At 37.1% G+C, this 20,002-nt stretch overlaps 1 protein-coding gene across 3 annotated transcripts in view; it reads right to left on the bottom strand.

The window, feature by feature from the left end:
• Nucleotides 1–4,128: 4,128 nt before the first annotated feature.
• The window catches only part of PNPLA8 (patatin like phospholipase domain containing 8), a 40,205-nt gene continuing 24,331 nt past the window's right edge, over nt 4,129–20,002 (bottom strand). For all 3 annotated transcript variants that reach the window (XM_069802142.1, XM_069802143.1, XM_069802144.1), the window contains exons 9-10: nt 7,121–7,316; nt 4,129–5,012 (exon numbers count right to left, since the gene is read on the bottom strand). In XM_069802142.1, coding sequence (XP_069658243.1) covers nt 4,738–5,012; nt 7,121–7,316 — 471 coding nt within the window. In that variant the 3' untranslated portion in view covers nt 4,129–4,737. The remainder of the gene's footprint in view (nt 5,013–7,120; nt 7,317–20,002) is intronic.

Raw genomic sequence — 20,002 nt, 5'->3', positions numbered from 1 at the left:
ATTGTCTTGCCTTTGGTAATGAAACCTCCTTTAATTAAGATCTCCTTCTGCATAGGTAATTAGAAACTAAGAGATGACCTAAAGACTTTTTCTCTTTCTGACTTTGCATAAAAGGAGATTATCTTATGTCTTTACCTTTTCATTTCCTGGTCTGGACTCTTTCTTCCTGCCTTTCAAAATCAGAGCCCTTGGGTATTATGTCAATTTTGCAAAGATTCGACATTATCGCTCTCTAAACTAAAGCATGAACTTCCCAATTTTCTTTCCAGGATGCAAACCTGGCACATTTTCAAGTGGTAATACTCATCTGGGCAGACAAACCTTCTTGTCTTCCCTGAATTCATGAGTAACCTGGAATGCTTATCTACTGTCTTCTTGCAATTTCCTATTCTCAATTCAAAATTCACATCGATATCTCTTTTTTTTCAGGTTTGTTCACATTTTCCTGGCCAAGGAATTCCCCTGGTGCATTGATACACATAGTTATTTTTGTAGCTGCGTCTGCTGACTCAATTTCAGTCTGTTAACTGGGTAACTGCACAGCATTCCCAAGGGTACTTCTTCAAAGCTGGATTCCTTTAACGTGATGTTCTGCATTAGAGTATTCCTTCTCCCATTGTTAATTTTACATTTTTATTCTTCAGAGGCACTTTTTTCATTCCAGCCTATTTTCTTCTCAAATCCATGCTGCACTGAAATCCTATTGTTCAAAATATTCATGATCCCTCCTAGATCCACCTGTGAAGTGAATTACCATGTTCTTCAATCCATCCAAATGAATACTTAAAGTATGCTAGTATTTGACCCAGCACTAATCCTTCTGCTCCCTATCAATAAACCCCCTTAATTTAAAATTCCTTTTCTTTATTTAGGCCAGTCCTGATTCCTCTACAGTTCTCCTTATTCCATATTCTTCTATTAAAGTATCATGTGGGATTCCACATCTAATGCCTCAATAAACTTCCTGAAAATAGTTTTACTTTATATACAGTGCTGTAGGAACACATCCACGATAGTGAGGATTCCCTGCAAACTGCTAATTTTTTTTTGAAGTAACTAAAAACTAATTACAGCTAGAGCGATAAAACTGTTGCACCTGCACATTTTGAAGTGGTTTAGATGGGAGAGCAAACTCCTAATTAGTGCCTGATAGACAGTGCAGCACTTCCAACACTGAGGATCAAAGAGTTTCGTTCGTAAGGATTCAGTACATGGCATCTTGTGAATTTATACACACAGTGGCCTAAAACAGTCTGAATTAATTACTCTATAGCTCAACTCAATTCCATGTGTACTTTTAAAAGCCACAGCTAAGAAAAAATAGTTACAGCAATAAAGAAGAAGAAAAAGGGTGAAGACAAGATAGTAGCTTCCAGTAAAAAGCATAATCACAAATCCAGGTCTTGCCCTGAAATAAACTCCTCCCTCCCTCTCCTCAAGACAGCAATGTAAAAAATTAGCAATACATTTAAACTGAATCAGGATCTTTTCATAGAACGAACCTGGTTTAAATACAGCTGCCTCTTCTTGCTCTTTATATGTAGCCTTGACCTCATCAGTTTAAGAGCTATGATATTTTTACCCTCTCTAGGCACAAAAGTGAACCACTGTTTCACAAGAGGTTTACCTGGTGTTGTTCCCATCACATCTCTTTACATGCATCTGCTCTATCTCAAATATTAATATTTACGCAACTCAGAACCAGACTTCCTTTAGTACAAACCAAAGATTAAAATCAAGCTTTGCAGAGGTCTAGCATGAAGCCCATCCACTTCTCATGTCCTAGTTTGGAGGCCGAAGCTACACACACTAGGATTTTGCAGAAAGAAGGCAACCAGCTGCAAGTACCATTTTGCAAGTATCCTTCTGAAGGCAAAACGGTACTTGGTTTCACTCCTGTCAGCTGATTAAATGCGTTTATGTAAATCCACTTGGAAAGGCCACGTCAAGTAGCACGGAAACAATGTAGATGTCTTAGCAAGTATATTCTAACTTCTTAAATATGGGATCTCAACAGTCAGCCAAACAGCTGCACTCATCAGCCTAGAATATGTTTAATGTAGTCTTCTGGAAGGCAGATTAGAAAAGCCAAGGCTCTATACAAAATGACTGTTTTTTCAACAGAGCTGTAGCGGAAGCTTTGTAGGCAACTCGTAAAGAACTAGAAATAACCTGATATTTAAATAAAGCTAATTTAAGATATTCTGTACTCATTCAAAAGACAGGTAGCTTTCCTAGTTGCCATTCTCTAATCAACTCCTAGTATAATGGTAAATTTATCCATGAGAAGAGTACCAAGTACTTTGAGAACTTCTCAATGAAGAAAAATTCTTGCATTATGGCAAACAGAATTGACATTCCACCTGCAAAGCCTAGCTCAGTATATGCACTTACCCCACTGCCTGAACTTTAGTAACTCACAGGTTTTATTTGTATAAAAATTAAATGGAAATGTTATCACTTTGTTCACTACAGGTAAGCGTTTTCTTAAATAAATAATTATCCCCAAAAGCTACAACTGGAAACTTATGAATTCAGAATAATGCCTTTGATTGCCTGATGAATGATGCCATGACTTTGGTCTTTGCCAGGGGACGAAGTGTATTATGTTGTTACATGAGACTATCCTATATTGTCTATTTTGATTTAGGATGCTGGCAACACAGCTTAACTCTATACAAGGTGCCTTGAGCAGAAGGATGTTGACATTTCCTTTTTATATGCTTAAACCATCTCATACCAATGGGAAAGGCTTGATCTTTTGTTATTCTTTTACTCAGTTCTTAGTAATAGGAATGAAGAAGGGAAGTTGTATAAAGTACAATTGCACCAAGATCATAAAACTTTCCTTTTTAGTATTTTTATTGCCCATTTCAAGGAACTACTTTTGGTGTTCACCTAGTTTAAAAAAAGGTGGGGGGATGAACAACATACATTCTTTCACTTATCTTCAAACTGTTGTAGCTTTTTAACTTTTCTTTCTCTCTGTTTCTCCTCTTGTCCCTTGCTCACATACTGAATGGCAAAGGCTTCTTTAGTCCTTATGCACCCAGAATTTGTTTGCATTGGGAGCAATTTAAAAAACGTGAAGGCTACAGCTTATACACCGATGACACTTCCTAGCTTCATTGGCAAAAACAAGCCAGAGAACTGAGGGAGCACTAGAAAAGTATGGATACTTGAGTAAAATCACACAAGTAAAAATTAAAAATACATCAGATTAAAAAAAGAACAGTCCAAATCAAATGTTTTCTTGCAGTCACAGAATACTATGCAGCAACTCCTAAGATAACGAAGGATCTCAGCTGTCTTCCTCAAATTTCCTTTCCTAAAGGCAGCCTAATAAAATTTTCAGTCTTTTAAGATGACAAGTACAGAAGGTGACCATCAAAGTAAATATTATTTTTAGCAGATAATGCAATGGCAGGTGATTGGACCCAAAAGGCAAAGTGACAAATGCACTGTTTTTTTGGTGAAACTGGACATTTTTTATCTACTGCATAAACCAGACATTTTATCTAGTAAATATTTTCATGTACTGTAGCTGTCTACCAAGAGGCAAAAACTCACCCAGAAACCTGTCAAGCAATCTTATTAATGGGTACCTGCCCAACATGTGACAGCAGCTGTGTCTAACTCAAATTTCAGTGCAGTCATATGGTTTTGAAGAACTCACAGTTACCTTCCTGTTGTTGAAAATGTTGTTTCATTGACGTACTGTATTGTCATAGCTTCACACACCACCCTTCTGGACACATGCAGAAAGTTGCAAAGGAATGAGCAGTAAGATCTTAGTGAGCTCTAAATGTTAACTTCACAACTCTAAGGTAATTTCAAGAGGATGCAGATATGAAAGTTAGAAGACAAAAGGAAAAGGAAATGCATAATATTTCACGTATCTACTGCTAACTTTCTTCTTTACTCGAGACACCTTAAGTTTGGCATCCAAAACTGATGATTCTGCAGTAAGCTGCTCACTCATGTGAACTATTTCAAGATATTATTTCTTTTATCCTGTGACAGGAATAGCTGCTCAAGTGAGATTTTGGGGCTTGGGATTATTTTCAAATAATGAATGAACCAATCTGAAGTTATCCCGATAAAACAATAAGCAGCAAGTCCCAAAAATACCCGTTAATTATGATAATTTAATAAGCCATTTATAGTCATCCAAACATCTTACTCAATACTGTTATGTACAAAACCCATTGAAAATAAAAAAAGAATTTAAATGTTATCTTTCAAATGTAAAAGTGCAATCAACACAGGCAAAGTTTTTGTAAGAACATTACATTTCTATTAAATTCACTGGCTACATAAAAGCCTAACAGGTATAACTGCCTACACTGAAGTGAATGAGGATTTTATTTTTTGTTAATTTTGAATAAGCCTGGGAGTTGATAAATAAACTTTTACTGCCACCATAATTATGGTACATATATCCAAAAATGCATAGCACAATTGTTTTCATAATTTTCAGTTTTACTGACTTTAAGAAACTTAAGTAGAGCAACAGTAAGATCCGTAAAGGTCAGAAAATAATTAACACCATAAAACCTTGTATCAAGTAAGTGTGCACGAAACAGCCATCCTGAATTGCTTTCTCCAGAATTCTGATAGCATTCCAAAGATGTTATTTACCCCCAATAAACATACCTCCTTTACAGGAGGAAATCCTTACTTGAACGGATTTTCTGGAAAAAGATTTACATTTATGTTCTTTCATGCATTACCTATTCACAATTTGGAAAGAAAGGGAAGGCCTTCATACATGTCAGCCTTTAATCTTATCCAGTCCTGAAGTCTCTGCAAAGTTGTTTTTTCTTGTGTTAATATTTTTGCAGCTTTTCTCAGTTTTTCTTCATTGCGTTCTAAATAACGAATTCCATCTGTCTGCAGCTGATTGAGTTTCTCTTTACGACTTTCATCCAGAGGTATGTCTTCATTCATAAGAGGGTTAAATCTGAAGTAAGTATCTGGAGGTAACAGTGCATCCAGCATGGTGTGAACTTCTGTATTGAAAGCAAATGAAGGAAACGGTCATATTTACATGAGTAAAACAGTCCTACGCTCCCTGAACAAGTGCCCTGGAGAGACGCAGTAAGTGTAAATATGTGCTGCTTTGCTGAGTAAACGTTTTTCCACCATTGCCTTATCAAAACCCCTTTCTCATTAGAAGGTTTGCAAATGGCCCTGTAGCTCTGTTTACTCTGGAAAAGCTTCATCTTTTATTCTAAGACAACTTCACTGGTATGACAATTAAGGCGGCTTTGCAGCTATCCAGATTTTTAATTACATGTACATTCCACTCCTTTACAAGTGAGAGTGCATTCTGAAGAGCAGGAATGTAACTTACATATTCCCATCCAGGACACCCATGATTTGTTACACTCAGTACAATTGGAAGTAGGTATTATGAAAATGACAGCTATATATTCTTCTCTAATCTCAAAGACTGCAGTAAAAAATATGAAGGTTTAAAGCTTTCTTTTGTTTGCAACTAATTAATTTTTTATATATTCCTACAGATTTTGGGTTTGAATTTAACATTCATTTAATTTAAAATGTTCAAGTTAAATTATAACAGTTCAGTTAACTAGTACAATAGTAAACTGCTATGTAATGTATTTGTATGTTCCTCTCTTCCTTTCTTCCTCTCTTCTATAACCTATTTTCTCTCTCCTTTTAGATCTTTCTCCTCTTTGTTGGCTCCCTTAAAATTCCATTTCCATGACTTCCTTCATCTTTCATTCTCTTTTATTTCCAACTTCTTTGCATTCTTACCACACTCCTCCATTCTTTTAAACATCTACTGTTATATAAAAACTTTAAAGTGAAAAAAGTATCATGTGTAAGACTAGAGCAAAAGATTCTTCTTAACCTGAAATGTTCCCTGCTTGGTCCTTCCTCCTGTAAATTACTCAGCTGTATCTCTGTTCTTGTCTCACCACATTCAGTCTTTCTTGCCCTGTTTAATACTCTCCCCTTCTTCCTTCATAATATAACTTCCCATTTGCTCTGATCTACTCTCCTCTCTTTCCGTTTCCTCTCCTTTGGTCTCCACAATGAGCTTTTCTTTCCTCTTCTTCCCCATCAAATTTCTTGCCTGATTTTCAGCTGCAATGAAACTTTCTTCCCTTGTGGGCAGCACGTGTCCTTCCCACAGTTCTCACTGCCTTTCCACAACTGTGCAAAAACCAAAGGTGGCCCAAAATCTAGATTTTTCTTACTAATGACAGTCAGTTTACGGAGATCATGCAGCAAGGGATCTAGACCATAAGAGTACTTCTTGTTCCCTAGCTTTTTACAGTATCACTTTCCTTTGGGGGGAGGGAGGGACAGCATCTGCATATCAATATTTCCTGTTTATAAAAACAAAACAGATGTAAACTGCTAGTGATAAGAGTTCCAGCCTGTACTCCCATCCTAGGAACAGGATTTATTTTGGAAAACACATGCTTGGCTCCTCCTGACAGCAATGGAAGTCATGACCATTGGCAGACAAAGTCTAGTCCCTGGAAAAGCACATGTGGAAAAGCACGTATAGAAAAGAACAGAACTAAAATATGTTTTCTTAGGCTGTTGAAAAATCAATGTTCTATATTAACTATTAAGCATTTCTGTTTATGGGAAAAACAACCCAAATATAAGAAAATATGATTTTTTTCTATTGAAATGAATTCCTGAGTATGGCTTTATCCTGAAGCACAAGTGAAAACATATCACTTTGTATAAATCCTGTTGTGATTATCATCATTCTGATAACTTTAAGGTATCTTTTATCTTTAGTATACCTACATCATCAACCTCATATTAACAGTTGAGAACTCAGAAACTCAAAGAGCTTAGCAACAACATAGTAAAGATGAAGATTCACGGAGATAATGCTAAGAAACACATTTATATTATCATGTCCAGAAAATCTGTAATATTGGTACTAAAACACCAACTATACATGATGAGTTAAAGAGACATGTTTAAGGTAGTTTCAGTGGGGTGGGCAGAGAGGAGAAAGGGAATGACAAAAGGTTGCAGACTGAGCTCCGAATTGGATCTGTAATTCTAAGAAACATAAAAACCTGAAAACAGTCACAATACAAATGTGTCTTAAGACACCAACCTTCTGTATCAGTTGCACTGCTGATAACATTTGTGAGCTTGGCTTTCAAACTAGTGTATGTGACATTGGTCTTTCCCTCGCTTTCATATCGACCAGTGCCCAGCGATACCAGACACTGCAATGGAACATTTGGCCAAAGACACTTGCACTCATGAACTGCCAGTGCAGAAGGATTATTTAGAAGCAGACCTCCATCCTGTAAATTAAAAACAAATACAAATGTTAGTACTATACATAACATATGGTCATAAAAGAAGCTGCAACTATAAACTAAACTAGCACAGCACTAATACATAAAATCAATTAAATCAAACAAGCATTCATTTCCATCTTTTGTGCAACTCTTCTGTTTGTGCTATGCAGCAGCCACACAGCTAGGCTTCCTGGGCTTAGGTAAGACAGATATGCATATTGATAATTTCTTAAACCATCAAAAAGTCTGCATCTTGAAAAGCTTATTACTGGTATTACAAGGATCTATCCTGTAATAAAATCCAAATCACTACTTGCAGATTCAAAAAAAAAAAAAAAAAAAAAAATCACAAGAGCTAAGCTTGGCTAAAGCTACTTTATAAGCCCAGTCATTACATAGGATGCTACAGCCTGGATTTAAGACTTGGAAAACCACAGAATCATTTAGGTTGGAAGGGACCTATTGAGCTCATCTGGTCCAACCCCCCTCCTCAAGCAGGGTCAGCTCCAGTAGGTTGCCCAAGGCCATATCCAGTTAGGTTTTGAGGTATCTCCACAAATGGAGACTCCAAAACCTCCCTGGGCAACCTGTTCCAGTGTTTAACCGCTCTCATAGTAAAAGATTTTCTTATGTTCAGATGGAATTTCATGTGTTTTCATTTGTGCCATTATCTCTTGTCCTGTCAGTGGGCACAACTGGGAAGAGCACGGCTCCCTCATCTTCATTCCCTCCCATACTTTATTCATACACATTGATAAGATTCCCCTGAGCGTTCTCCAGGCTGAACAGTCCCAGCTCTCTCAGTCTCTCCTCATACCAGAGATGCTCCAGTCTCTTAATCATCTCTGTGGCTCTGCACTGGACTCGCTCCAGTATGCTCATGTGTCTCTTGTACTGGGGAATGGGACACAGCACTCCAGATGTGGCCTCAGCAGTGCCGAAAAGATCATCTCCCTTGACCTGTGGGCAACACTGTTCTTATGCAGCCCAAGATGCTGTTGGCCTTTTTTGCCACAAGGGTGCATTGCTGGCTCATGTTCAGCTTGTTGTCCACCAGGACCCCAAGGTCCCTCTCTGCCAAGCTGCTTTACAACCAGTCAGTCCCCAGTGTGGGTTGGTGCATGGGGTTATTCCTCCCCAGATGCAGGACTCTGCCTTTCCCCTTGTTGAACGTCATGAGAATTCTCCAGCCTGTTGAGGTCCCTCTGAGTGGTGGCCCAACCATCCTGTGTACCAGCCCTTCCTCCCAGGTTTGTATTATCTGTGAACTTCCTGCAGGTGCACTCTGTCCTATCATCCAGGTCATTAATGAAGATGTTGAATAGCACTGGACCCAGTATTCACCCCTGGGGTACGCTTCTAGTGACTTGCTTCCAACTGGACTTTGTGACACTGATCCCAACCCTCGGGACCTGTCTACTTATCTAACCCATGCTCTGTCAGCTTGTCTATGATGTTATGGCACATAAGCGTCAAAGGCTTTACTACAGTAAAAGCATAGTTGTAACTACAAACAACATCCACTGCTTTCCACTTGTCCACCACGCTAGTCACCTCATTGCAGAAGGCCACCAGGTTGGTCAATCATGAGTTCCCCTTTGTAAACCCATGCTGACCACTCATGGTCACCTTCTTGTCCTTCATGACTTTGGAAATCCTTTCCAGGAAGATTTCTTCCATCACCTCTTGAGGAATTGGGCTGAGGCCAGATAGCCTGTAGTTCCCCAGAGCTTTCTTCTTGCCCTTCCTGAAGATAGGAATGATATTTGCTCTCCAAACCTCTCCCAAGCACCATGATCATTTAAAGATAATCAAGAGTCACCTTGCAATGGCATCAGCCAGCTCCATCAGCACTCACGGGTGCAACCCATCAGACCCTATTGATTTATGTATGTCCAGTCTGCTTAACTGTTCCCTAACCTGATTCTCCTCTACCAAGTCTAAGTCCCCCTTGTACCAGACTTTCCCAGTTTCAGGGGCCTGGGATTCCCAAAAGCCATTTTTACTGGTAAAGACTGAGACAAAGGCAGCATTAAGCATCTTGCCTTCTCCATGTCATTTGTCACCAGCTCCCCTGCCCCATTCAGTAGCGGGGCCACGTTTTCCCTTGTCTTCTTTTTGCTGTTTATGTACTTGTAGAATCCTTTGTTGTTTCCCTTCACATCCCTCTCCAGATTCAACTCCAGGCCAGCTTTTGGTTTCCTAACCCCATCTCTGCAAGACTGGACAGGAGCTCTGTATTCATCCTGGGTCATCTGGCCCTGCTTCCACCTTTTGTACACTTCCTTTTTATGTCTGAGTTCTGTTAGGACTTCCTTGCTCATCCACGCCTGCCACTTTTGCCTGATATCCTACTTGTTGGGAAGGTCCTTTCTTGAGGTTGGAGATAGTGATCACTAAGTATCAGCCAGCTCTTCTGGTCCCCTCCTCTTTTCAAGGCCATAGCCCATGGGATTCTTCCAAGCAGAGCTCTGAAGAGGATGAAGTCTGCTCTCCTGAAATCCAGGGCTGTAGTCCTGCATTTTTCCCTGCTCCCTTCTCTTAGGATCTTGAACTCCATCATCTCATGGTCACCGTAGGCAAGGCTTTCTTTAACTTTCATGTCCCTGACCAGTTCTTTGTTATTTGTAAGCATCAGGTCCAGCAAAGCACCTTTCCATCAACTGCGCCAGGAAGTTGTCATCAATGCACTTGAGAAATCTCCTAGGTTGCTTGAACTTTTCTGTATTATCCTTTCATCAGGTATCAGGATGACTCAAGCCCCCCCCTGAGGACCAGTTCCTGGGAATGTGATGCTCCTTTAAGTTGTCTGAAGATCAGAATTCAGCCCAAGACCAATAGGAACAAAGGCTACTCTTATAAGTCTGGAAGTGAGGAGAGACATTCTGCTAGCAACATGTCAAAAGCGTAGGTGATGAGGGTGGGATAAAATACTTTACGACTAATAAGAATCAGTTTGACTGACAGTAAGTCTGAGAAGTATTCAGGCAAGGAGATTGTGATCCAGCAAATCTCAAAAAGTATGTTCAGCATTTCTTGGAAGTAAAATGATCTTCACTCCAACTAAGATTACTTTGGACTTGGAATTCAGTAGGAATTTCCACACTGGGAATACCCTAAAAAAAGGCAGTTATAAAGGCAAAACTTAAGCTGAAAACATTATCAATAGCAGAGGTGAAGATCTTTATAGCCATTCAAAATCTATACAAAGAAAACATGTAAAATGTAAAAAAACCAGAATATTGACTACAATAAGCATTATGCAAAAGCTCCCTATATCCTAATGCTCCCTGAACTCCCTATGTCCCATACCTGATCACCACATTACAAGAACAACAAAAAAGCAACTCTACTCAGGAATAGCTCAGAATAAAAAAGGTTCTGGAGTTGATAAACATTTTAAAGAAACTTCTTCTAACTACAGCTGTGCTAGATAAATAAGTAAAAACAGGATTACTGAGCTGAGGTTTTTTTGAGTGTGTTTTTTTTTTTAATTAAGCTTTCATTTCAACCTACAAAAAGCTCTTTGAACTCCTTTTGGATACTGTCCGCTTTGCTCAAAACACTGTTAAAATGAATGGCCTCTTCAGGCCTATTATCCTTTGCTTATGTCTAAATTAGCTTCTACACAGAAAACTAAATACAAGGATGTTTTTGTTCTTGATATAATTTCCCATGAATCTTAATCTAAAATCTTAATAGTTATCTTTGTGATGCTTGCTTCTTTCTTTAAATCCTAGATTAAAAACATGCTTACCAAATAATTTCCACTGATCTTGTCAATATAATTTAATTAAACATGATTGCTTCACCATAGGAAAATTAGTGTTACCAAAAGTTAGGGGGTATATAATACTAGAATACTACAGTATTTTTGTAATATTGCAAATAAAAGATCAAAGGAAGGTAAAGTACACACATACCTACACATACCAAATATGTATTGTGATGATCAGTAACAGCTTTGTGCAATGATTTCCATATTTAAATATTCTCCAATTTAGGTTTATTGAAATGACAGTAAATATCCACTCCTAGTAATTTGCAGTGTAGACACCTTTAACAGAACTTCTGGTATTTATATGGACACATGTAATTTTGTGAAAGTTAGGACTCAGGCAGGCAGGCAACTGATTTTTTTCTTCCCCTCCATGGTTGATAATTACCACATCCTGATCAATATTGTGCTTCAAATCAGCTTACTCTGTTAAACGAAGATGATCATCATATTGCTCTTTTGCTTACAATGATCAACTACTGAAGCAGTAAATAATGTTAGTTAAATGGGACTATTAAGGACTCAATGAAGGAAACACTGCAATAATTTAATTCTGCAGCTCCAGAAGCCTTAGAGCTAGTTATGTCGAAGACTGAAATTCTTGTGGAAAAATATTTCACAAGTTTTAAAATTAATTGGAATGATTTCACATGTATGTGAATTTTAAGAAAACTGTAAACAACAAAGATTTTTCCAGTTCTAAGATTAAAAAATAAAACTAACCTTCCAGATTCTGAATAATTCCTCTATCTTCATAAAACTGGACGAAAAGTCCTTCCCAAGAAATATATTAAACTAGCAATACAGAAATAAGAAAGCTAGATCTAAATTTTTTAAAAAGTAATTTTAAGAAATCATGACATATCCTTCTTCATGCTTGTCCTTGAGACATTGGAATACAATTCCAAGTGATCAACTCTGCAGTTTTGTACATAAATTATACTGAGATCACAAGAATGTTCACTGATCCTTGCTCTGAATTCCTATGTATTTAGTCTGTCAATTTGTTTTGGAGAACGGCTAAATTTGGTATCTTAATTTTTTTTTTCTTGGTGACTAAACACAATAGCTTCCTCTACCATATTAGTTTCTATGTGATTTCTTCCCACTTTCAAGTTTCATGCAGTTAAACAACTGGAAGTAGACAAGGCCAATTTAGCTGATCTATCAGTACATTGGTGCCTGTGGGCCAAAATGCAAATTCTTGTTTGTCCCTATTTTCAGGAGGAAGTCATTCATTTAATGAGTCCATTCAATTTCAAATGTTCTGTTTTCTTGGTACAATCTCTTGTCTTTGATCCACCTATATCTCAGTCTTAAATTTAAATTTTTCAGTTAGTATGATGGTAGAATTAGGATATTCCCAGCATGCTTCCGCAGGAGTGAAGAATGACAAACCAAGAACAGTGATCCAGAAGCAAAAAGTTTAACCCAAACAATTAAATTTATTGACTCAGACCATGGACTGAAAAACATTCATGGCTGGGGAACAAACAAAAGCAAACACTAGTAAAATACTTTTTAGAAATACAGCAAAGTGGATACTTGTGATGTGCTATCGGGAAAAATAACAACAATTGCTGAAAAGATTGGGGAAGCTAGGTATACTAGTGACAAGCTGCACTACATACTCTAGGGAGTTTCATGTGTCTGACTTTCCATGAATAAAATTGTATCTACACAATAATGCATTTTAGAATGATTCTAAGTATAGTGATCCGCAAATGCAAACATTAGCAAGATGTGCAAAATGCAGTGACGGAATGCAATCTTCAAAGTGTATGAATACTCTTGCATTCTTTGTGCCCATTATCTATTTTATGGAATACATTTTCAGAACATAATTTATAATTGAAAAGCGTCTATTTCATGGACCCATACTAGCATAGCACAACTCTGATCTAAAGCCTTCATATAAACACAATAATACAAATAAAAAAGGATCTTTATACCACACATAGTGGTGTAAAAATCTTGTTGATAAAAAGTGATATTTTAAATTATACTATAAGCTTCAGATGCAATTCGAATTCTACAAAGCAATGCTGTCATTATGCACGGCCCTAAACCTTTTCATTTCCTAATAAATTTACCAGTTCCTTTTCGACAAACTAGAATGTCTTCAAATGCCCCTCCTTTCATCTACATTATTAGATACATTGCTATGATATGGTATGTCTGTGTGCACACAGAAAAAGAGATATAATATGAAGAGTATACTAGATAAACTAGTAGATTATCAACATACACTTGGGCTAAAAGCAAAACCAGTAGGTCAAGTGAAATGATTATCCCCTTTAATTCAGTACTCATGTGGTCAAACTGGGAATACTGTCTACAGCTCTGGACACCCAGTTACAAGGCACTGAAAAACTGGAATACATAAAGCAGCACTAAGATGGTTTGGGGGCTGAAGCACATAGCATATGAGAAGAGATGCAGGGAACTGGGTTTGCTTAACCTGGAAAAAGAGAAAGCCAAGGAGGAATCTAATCACAGTCTTCCACTACCTAAAGGGGGAGAAGACACAGCCCACACTCTTTCAAAAAGTGCAGAGTAAGAGCCAGAGAAGCTGTGGACTCTCCATCCTTGGATATTTTCAAAACTTAACTGGGCAAGGCCTTCCTTGAGCAACCGGACCTATCTTTGAGGTTTATCCTGCTTTGAACAGGAGGTTGGACCAGATGACTCCCTGAGGCCCTGTCCTCCTCCAATTTTCCTAAGGTTCTACTCTATTTAAAGAAATACTATATGAATCATAGCTGCACATTATTTTAGATGTAAGATGAAATTACATTTTAAAAGCCATTCTTAGTAGAAACTGAACTTTGTCAGTCCAGTCTAAGTCTTGTGGAAAATGCAAACATGCACGCAACTCATACCTCGGAATCTGTAACTGAAAGGGTAACTTACAGGAACTCTTCAAATGACTAAACTGCTGACCAACAACCACAAAAATGTGCAGTTGTCCCGAGTTCTGACTCAGGACTCAGTGCTGCGCAAACAGCCAGAGTAGACCCCTCATTCTCTCTTATTCTCCCATTCTTAAGATTGTCTGGCCTTCCCTACATTTCACCATCTCTTCTCATTTAGCTAGTCCTCAATCCAATTGCAAACTCTTTTTCACTTCCCAAACATACATGAGTCAACCCTTCTCTTTTGTGTTCTTCTGTGCTGCTATGGTCAGTGCACTGGCAAGCACTAGACGTTTCTTCATATGCTGAACTTTGCAAAACCACTCCACACTTGAGTCAACTTAATTTGCTGGCAGTACACCAAACACGAAGTGCCATAGTAGGAATGCTAACGCAAGTAAGTGCTGAAAAAGAGTGTATAACCTTCCTAATGTCATTATGGAGGTGAACAGTAGGGAAGAAGGCTTTTTAAAAATTTCTAATAAAAATAATGGAAGTAATCAAATTAATCTTAAAATGGAGCTTAATACATATAAAACCAAGCTTCTTAGTGATAGCAAAGCAATGAGCTCAGCCACTGGGCCATTACTTTCAATCTTTTGCCAAAGGCTGCCCAAGTGGGGAATATTCAATTGTTATGTTTTGTTTAATATTTTATCAGCTAATTCCCAAGTGAACTCAATTCTTTTTTCATACAGATTTTTCCAAAAGATTCCCCATGCCACTTTAAGCGTATTTTTAGGGCTTGCTGATCGTTAGCCAGAAGTCTAAAGCTGCAGCTAATATTTTCGATAAATTTTTTGATAGTTGCAAAATAGTCAGGGGAGGCTCCTTCACTATTTGACTACCAGATCGTACATCATTTAAAGCAGGAAAAATGCACCTTTTGTACACATATGCTCCAACGAAAACCCTCTGGTGAAGATACCTATGAGCTAAACTTTGTGGAGAAAATAATCTAGCACTGGATACAGGATATATAACTTTAGAAAGCCAAGCCTGATATTTGGAAGACAAGTTTGTTGGCTCCATAGCAACCACTTCACCTCACTGCCTATGCAGACATGCTTTGCATTTTAGTTCACTTTTACAGACTTGCGCTGTTGTTTATTTTCATTGTCTTTGTGAAAAAGTGGAGACAGAATTAGTACAAAGCTATCACAGGCTAGGACAAGACAGGCTAAGATTCTGAAGGGATTTCTGAAAAGTATGTTTTAAATTCTATGTTTAAAGTCAACATAAATATAACAAATATGCAGATTAAAGACAAGGCTTATTGCTTCAAATGAGGAGTTTGAAGAGCTGCTGCTCTGTAACAAGGGGTTACTTCTTAGAAAAATTAAAATAACTACTCTAAAAACATTTACTCTAGTTTGCATAAGTAAAATGGGTACGCCTTGCTGAATCATTCTGTGAAATCAGCTCAATACATTTATATAAGTAGCAGTAAATGTCCTCAGAGTAGAAGACAGGAATGAGATACAGGAAAGTTCTTTTACTACCTGTAAGATCTATTCATACAGATAACTTCAAGATTCACATCCTGACCTAGTCCCCCCATTGCTCTGGGCACCCAGGGCTGTTATGAGAATGTCAGTATATTCACATATAAGGCTTAAGGCTTGTTCAGTCAAGCATCACTGGGCTAACAAATTACAGTTTTTAATATATGCTTTGTGAAAAAGGAATCTATAAATTCAGATTTAACTGTACAATAAACTAGCACCTATACTGTTCAGCACAAATATACTCTTCTCAATACAAAGGTTACATGATTATCCTGTTCTGTTAAATATATTAAAAAAATGTTTGAAATATACATTAATCATGGCTCTCCTCTTGTAAGTGATCAGTCTGGTCACATTACTACTGAGGATGAAACTGCTGAAGAGGAGCTCCTGGCAAGTACAGGAACTCTGCATGTCCCTGCACAAACTATTCTGACCCCATAAAATATATAATGTTTTATAAACATGAAACAGTACAGAAGTAGAATTGTCTCCTCTTTATCTTGGTGACAAGCAATGGATGGTGGTGTCAATATTTCTAACAAATCTCTGTCTAAAATGTACAATGCACTGGAACAAATTGGTTTAGCTTCATTCTAATGGTGGGTCTGATCCGCTTTGCTGCATGAGAGATGAGAAAGGATTTTTTAATAAATTAGATAATTTTCTATAAAGCAACAATGACCTACAGTTATTTCTTTATACAAATATTTCATGCAATTTATTTAGAAAGATTCACCCTTGCTTCATAATCATGCTAATAGGGATGCTATTGGGTCAACTACACACAAATTATAATGTGTTCTGCACTATACTGATTCCCAACAGAGTCCTTAATTGGTGACAGATATTAATGCAATCCTCCTATACACCAAATTTCTAACAATTTCAGAATGAACCAATTCCATTACTTAAGGAGAGGCAGAGATGCTCCTTTCAAATCCTGAAATAAATATCTTCTGCTCATTACTTTGTAAAGCTATCTCAAAATCTTCAGACACCAAAAAACCAAACACTCTAGAACTGTGACAAGTTACTGCTCAAGTGTGCACTGAAAAAGGAGTTCCCCTTGAACTGGTTAATGGAAAAATTCTTTAGAAAATTTTTGTACAGAAAATGAACATTAAATGCATTTGTATTTATATTACTGAATTACACCAATATTAAAAATTTCCATTACTGTTGTCTTTGACACTTTAAAAAAAACAGAAGGCACATTAGTTACATTTGTACTTCCACTATACCAGCTGCAAAAAGAGAACACTTTATACTGAGATCACATTAAAGTATAAAAAATAATCCAATCAAGTTTGAAGGTTACTGAAAAGCCCGCTTTTCAGTACAACTGTTTTCCCATGCAGTATTTATCTTTCTTTTTTCCTAACACCACCATAACACACTATTTGCATACACACAACTGTCATGCTAAATGCTTCTGAGAGCTATCAACATTGTTTCTATTATAAGCTAAACAATAATATATTTTACATTATTTTACTCTACATTAGCCATGTTTGCTCTTGACATTTCTTTAGAATGAATGGGTGGCTGAGGTAGACTGCTAGGTGATTATCTTAAATTATTAACTTATCCCAGTGAGTCATTAATTCACAGAAAATGACCAGCTGCTCTGAAGACATTACTGAATTCATGGTTTTATGTCAGATATGGAAAATGTACTCTTACACTGTACTGATGAAGATTTGCTAAATATTAGCAGACATCATAAAAGAAAGAATTATTCGGCAATAAAATATATTGTCAATTATTTCATTAAAAGCAGAAGCTGTGCAGCACAGTTTTAATTAAATTAATTCTGCAATGAACAACAGGACACATCTCCAAAATAGTCTGTATTTTAACTGTGGTTCCTAAATGATTAATTACCTGTAATATTACAAGCGAGGATCAGTGTGTAACCTAAGAAAAAAACCTGGCCTGTGGCTGAATCTACATGGGCCCCAAACACAAGCCTGAACTCAGGTTCTCCATATGATATCTGTGAAGCACAGGCAAGGTTCAAGAGTACAGTTAAACCCCCCCCCAAAACCACAACAAACAAACAAACCCAACCCATAGTTCTAAATAAAATCCTTCTGCACTCAGATCATGCTAAGATCATGCTAGGGTGCTCAAGTCCAAAATGTTGTCAGAAAGGACAAATCTTCAACTTAAGAAGTATATAAAAACTCTATTTGCTATGACAGGGTGTATCAGACTAAGGAGAAAGCTCTAGTAGTTACACAAAAGAATCATATTAATGTAAAACCTCCACAAGTGAGCAAGAAATTCCAGATCCAAAGATATCCTAATCCTTGTGAAAGCTTACTGTGTCAGATTTTCAAAATTCTTTAAATTTCATTTCCCAAGCTAACAATAGAAATATTAAGACTCAATACATTTTTATATCAACAACCTGATTAATGTTATTGATATTAGTTTTGCTAATTGGTCTATACATTTAGCTGCCAGTTTATTAAGTAATAGTAAAACGTCAGGAAATTCAAAATGCTTTGAGAAAAATATGGAAGAGTATGAAGACTAGTAGTAATCCGTAGGGAATCCAGGTGACGCATATTATTGGATGTATCACTGATAAATGCTACTCAAAACCTGCCGGTCATTCATCTGCTTAAAACTGTACAATAATCAGAATGTTGTAAGCTAACTCTACAGACAATTTCTAAAACTAAATCTATTACAGACTCCACAAATTTCTTTTCATCTTTCATACTTTAATTTCAAACTGAAATTGGATTTCCTATAAAACCCCTTTATTTATAAAACTATGCAAGCTACTTAAAAGGATAAAATTGTATTAAGGAATTAGATTTCATTTCATTGCAACTGAAACAAAGCAGGTCCGCAACTAAAGGATTTGATCTTAAAATGGACAAAATTTAAGAAATAACGTGAACTAATTATTGGAGACAATTGATATGAAGGATTCAGGATTCGGATATGAACTACCTAATACTTGTATCCACAGTGGGGGGTGGGGAAAGGGGGAGAAAGAACTGAAGGAAAAAAGTTCCGCATTTTCATGAGTCATCTAAATTACGAAGTACATGCCTAGATGACAAAATACAAGATGGGTTTATCAAAGGCAGATAGAAATTGAAACAGAAATTTTTAGATGAAGAAAATATGGATTTATAAAGCACCTTACATACCAGACCACTGGAAGCGATGAAAGACACTACAGTGGAGAAAGAACCAGCTAATCAGATGGGACAGAATTCTATATTGAACAGGGAACTCTCCGGCTGGGACTGTTTTCCATCAGAGCTACTCAACAGCTGGTTTGAGGCTCATCCTCATTATTATTATTTTCTCAAAAGCACGCAACTGTTAATAAAATCTGTTACTATAGAGGCTTTGCAAATACAAAGGCCTTACTGTAAATACAAAACGACCCTAAGGAAACCCAAAGGAGACGACAGATAGCCAAGCAAAGTGCTCACAAACACAAAGCTATGCTCTTCAGAACTAAGTTGGAATCGGACCCACCATGAGAAAGATCCAATCAGAGCATTATCACAGAATGATTTAAAGAACCTATACATGAAGTAGCTGTTGAAAAGGCAACTGTAATTCTAAGCTGTACCTTCCTCTGAAAAAGGAAATACATGACACAGTTAAGCTATCACGTAGAATACAGCGTTCCAGCCTGATCAAATTAACTCCTCTGAATTTTGCTTCTAATTTAGAAATGCTGATTTTGAATCTGGTGTATCATTCAACTTTGCACAGTATATCTTGGGTCATGCCAAAACACACTGAATAGTCCAGTTTCAAGAAAGATTACTCCAACTGCAGCAGGTGCAATGAAGGACCATTAGGATGCTCAAGAGAACACAGAGTCTATTTTGCAAGATTGAGACAGACTGGCATATTTAGACTAACAAAATAAAAAAGGATATGAGTTCTTTCTATATACACATCAGAAGGGTAAATACTACAAGAAGAAAAGTTAATTAAACTAGAAAACAGTGCTGGCACAGGGAGAGTTTGTATCCATTAGCTAGGAATAGACTTAAGAGTGAAAATGAGACATTTTCTGCCCATGAGAAAAATGAAGAAAATACTTTCTTGACATAACATAACCTTCTACAAGGGTAGCAACAGCAAAGACAGCTTCACGTTTATGAACTACAGTCTATGATGCAGTTGGCAACTATGACAGAGGACTGAATTTGACCTGAGGGAAACTGTTTTGTTCTATACTCCCCCCCCTTTTTTTCCCCCTAAGAAAATACCAGCTGAAATAATTCTAAATTCTGTAGCCAAAAATCTAAAATATATCTGCTACTTACTAAAAACAGCAGTTGAAATATATCCCCAAGTAAAAGAAACATTGCAAGGTAAAAAAATCTTTGAAGAGATTGCCAACTGATTTGGGATTTGCAAAATTAACACTATAGATTAATCCTTGTATTGGAAGAGAGTCTCAGTACAGGAAATAGGGCTTAGACATTGTGCCCTATT

The sequence above is a fragment of the Haliaeetus albicilla genome, chromosome 14 (genome assembly GCF_947461875.1).
Source record: "Haliaeetus albicilla chromosome 14, bHalAlb1.1, whole genome shotgun sequence".
Classification (NCBI taxonomy): Eukaryota; Metazoa; Chordata; class Aves; order Accipitriformes; family Accipitridae; genus Haliaeetus; species Haliaeetus albicilla.
The sequence above is the reverse complement of the archived record's forward strand: the minus strand, read 5'-3'. Positions and strand labels throughout refer to the sequence as shown.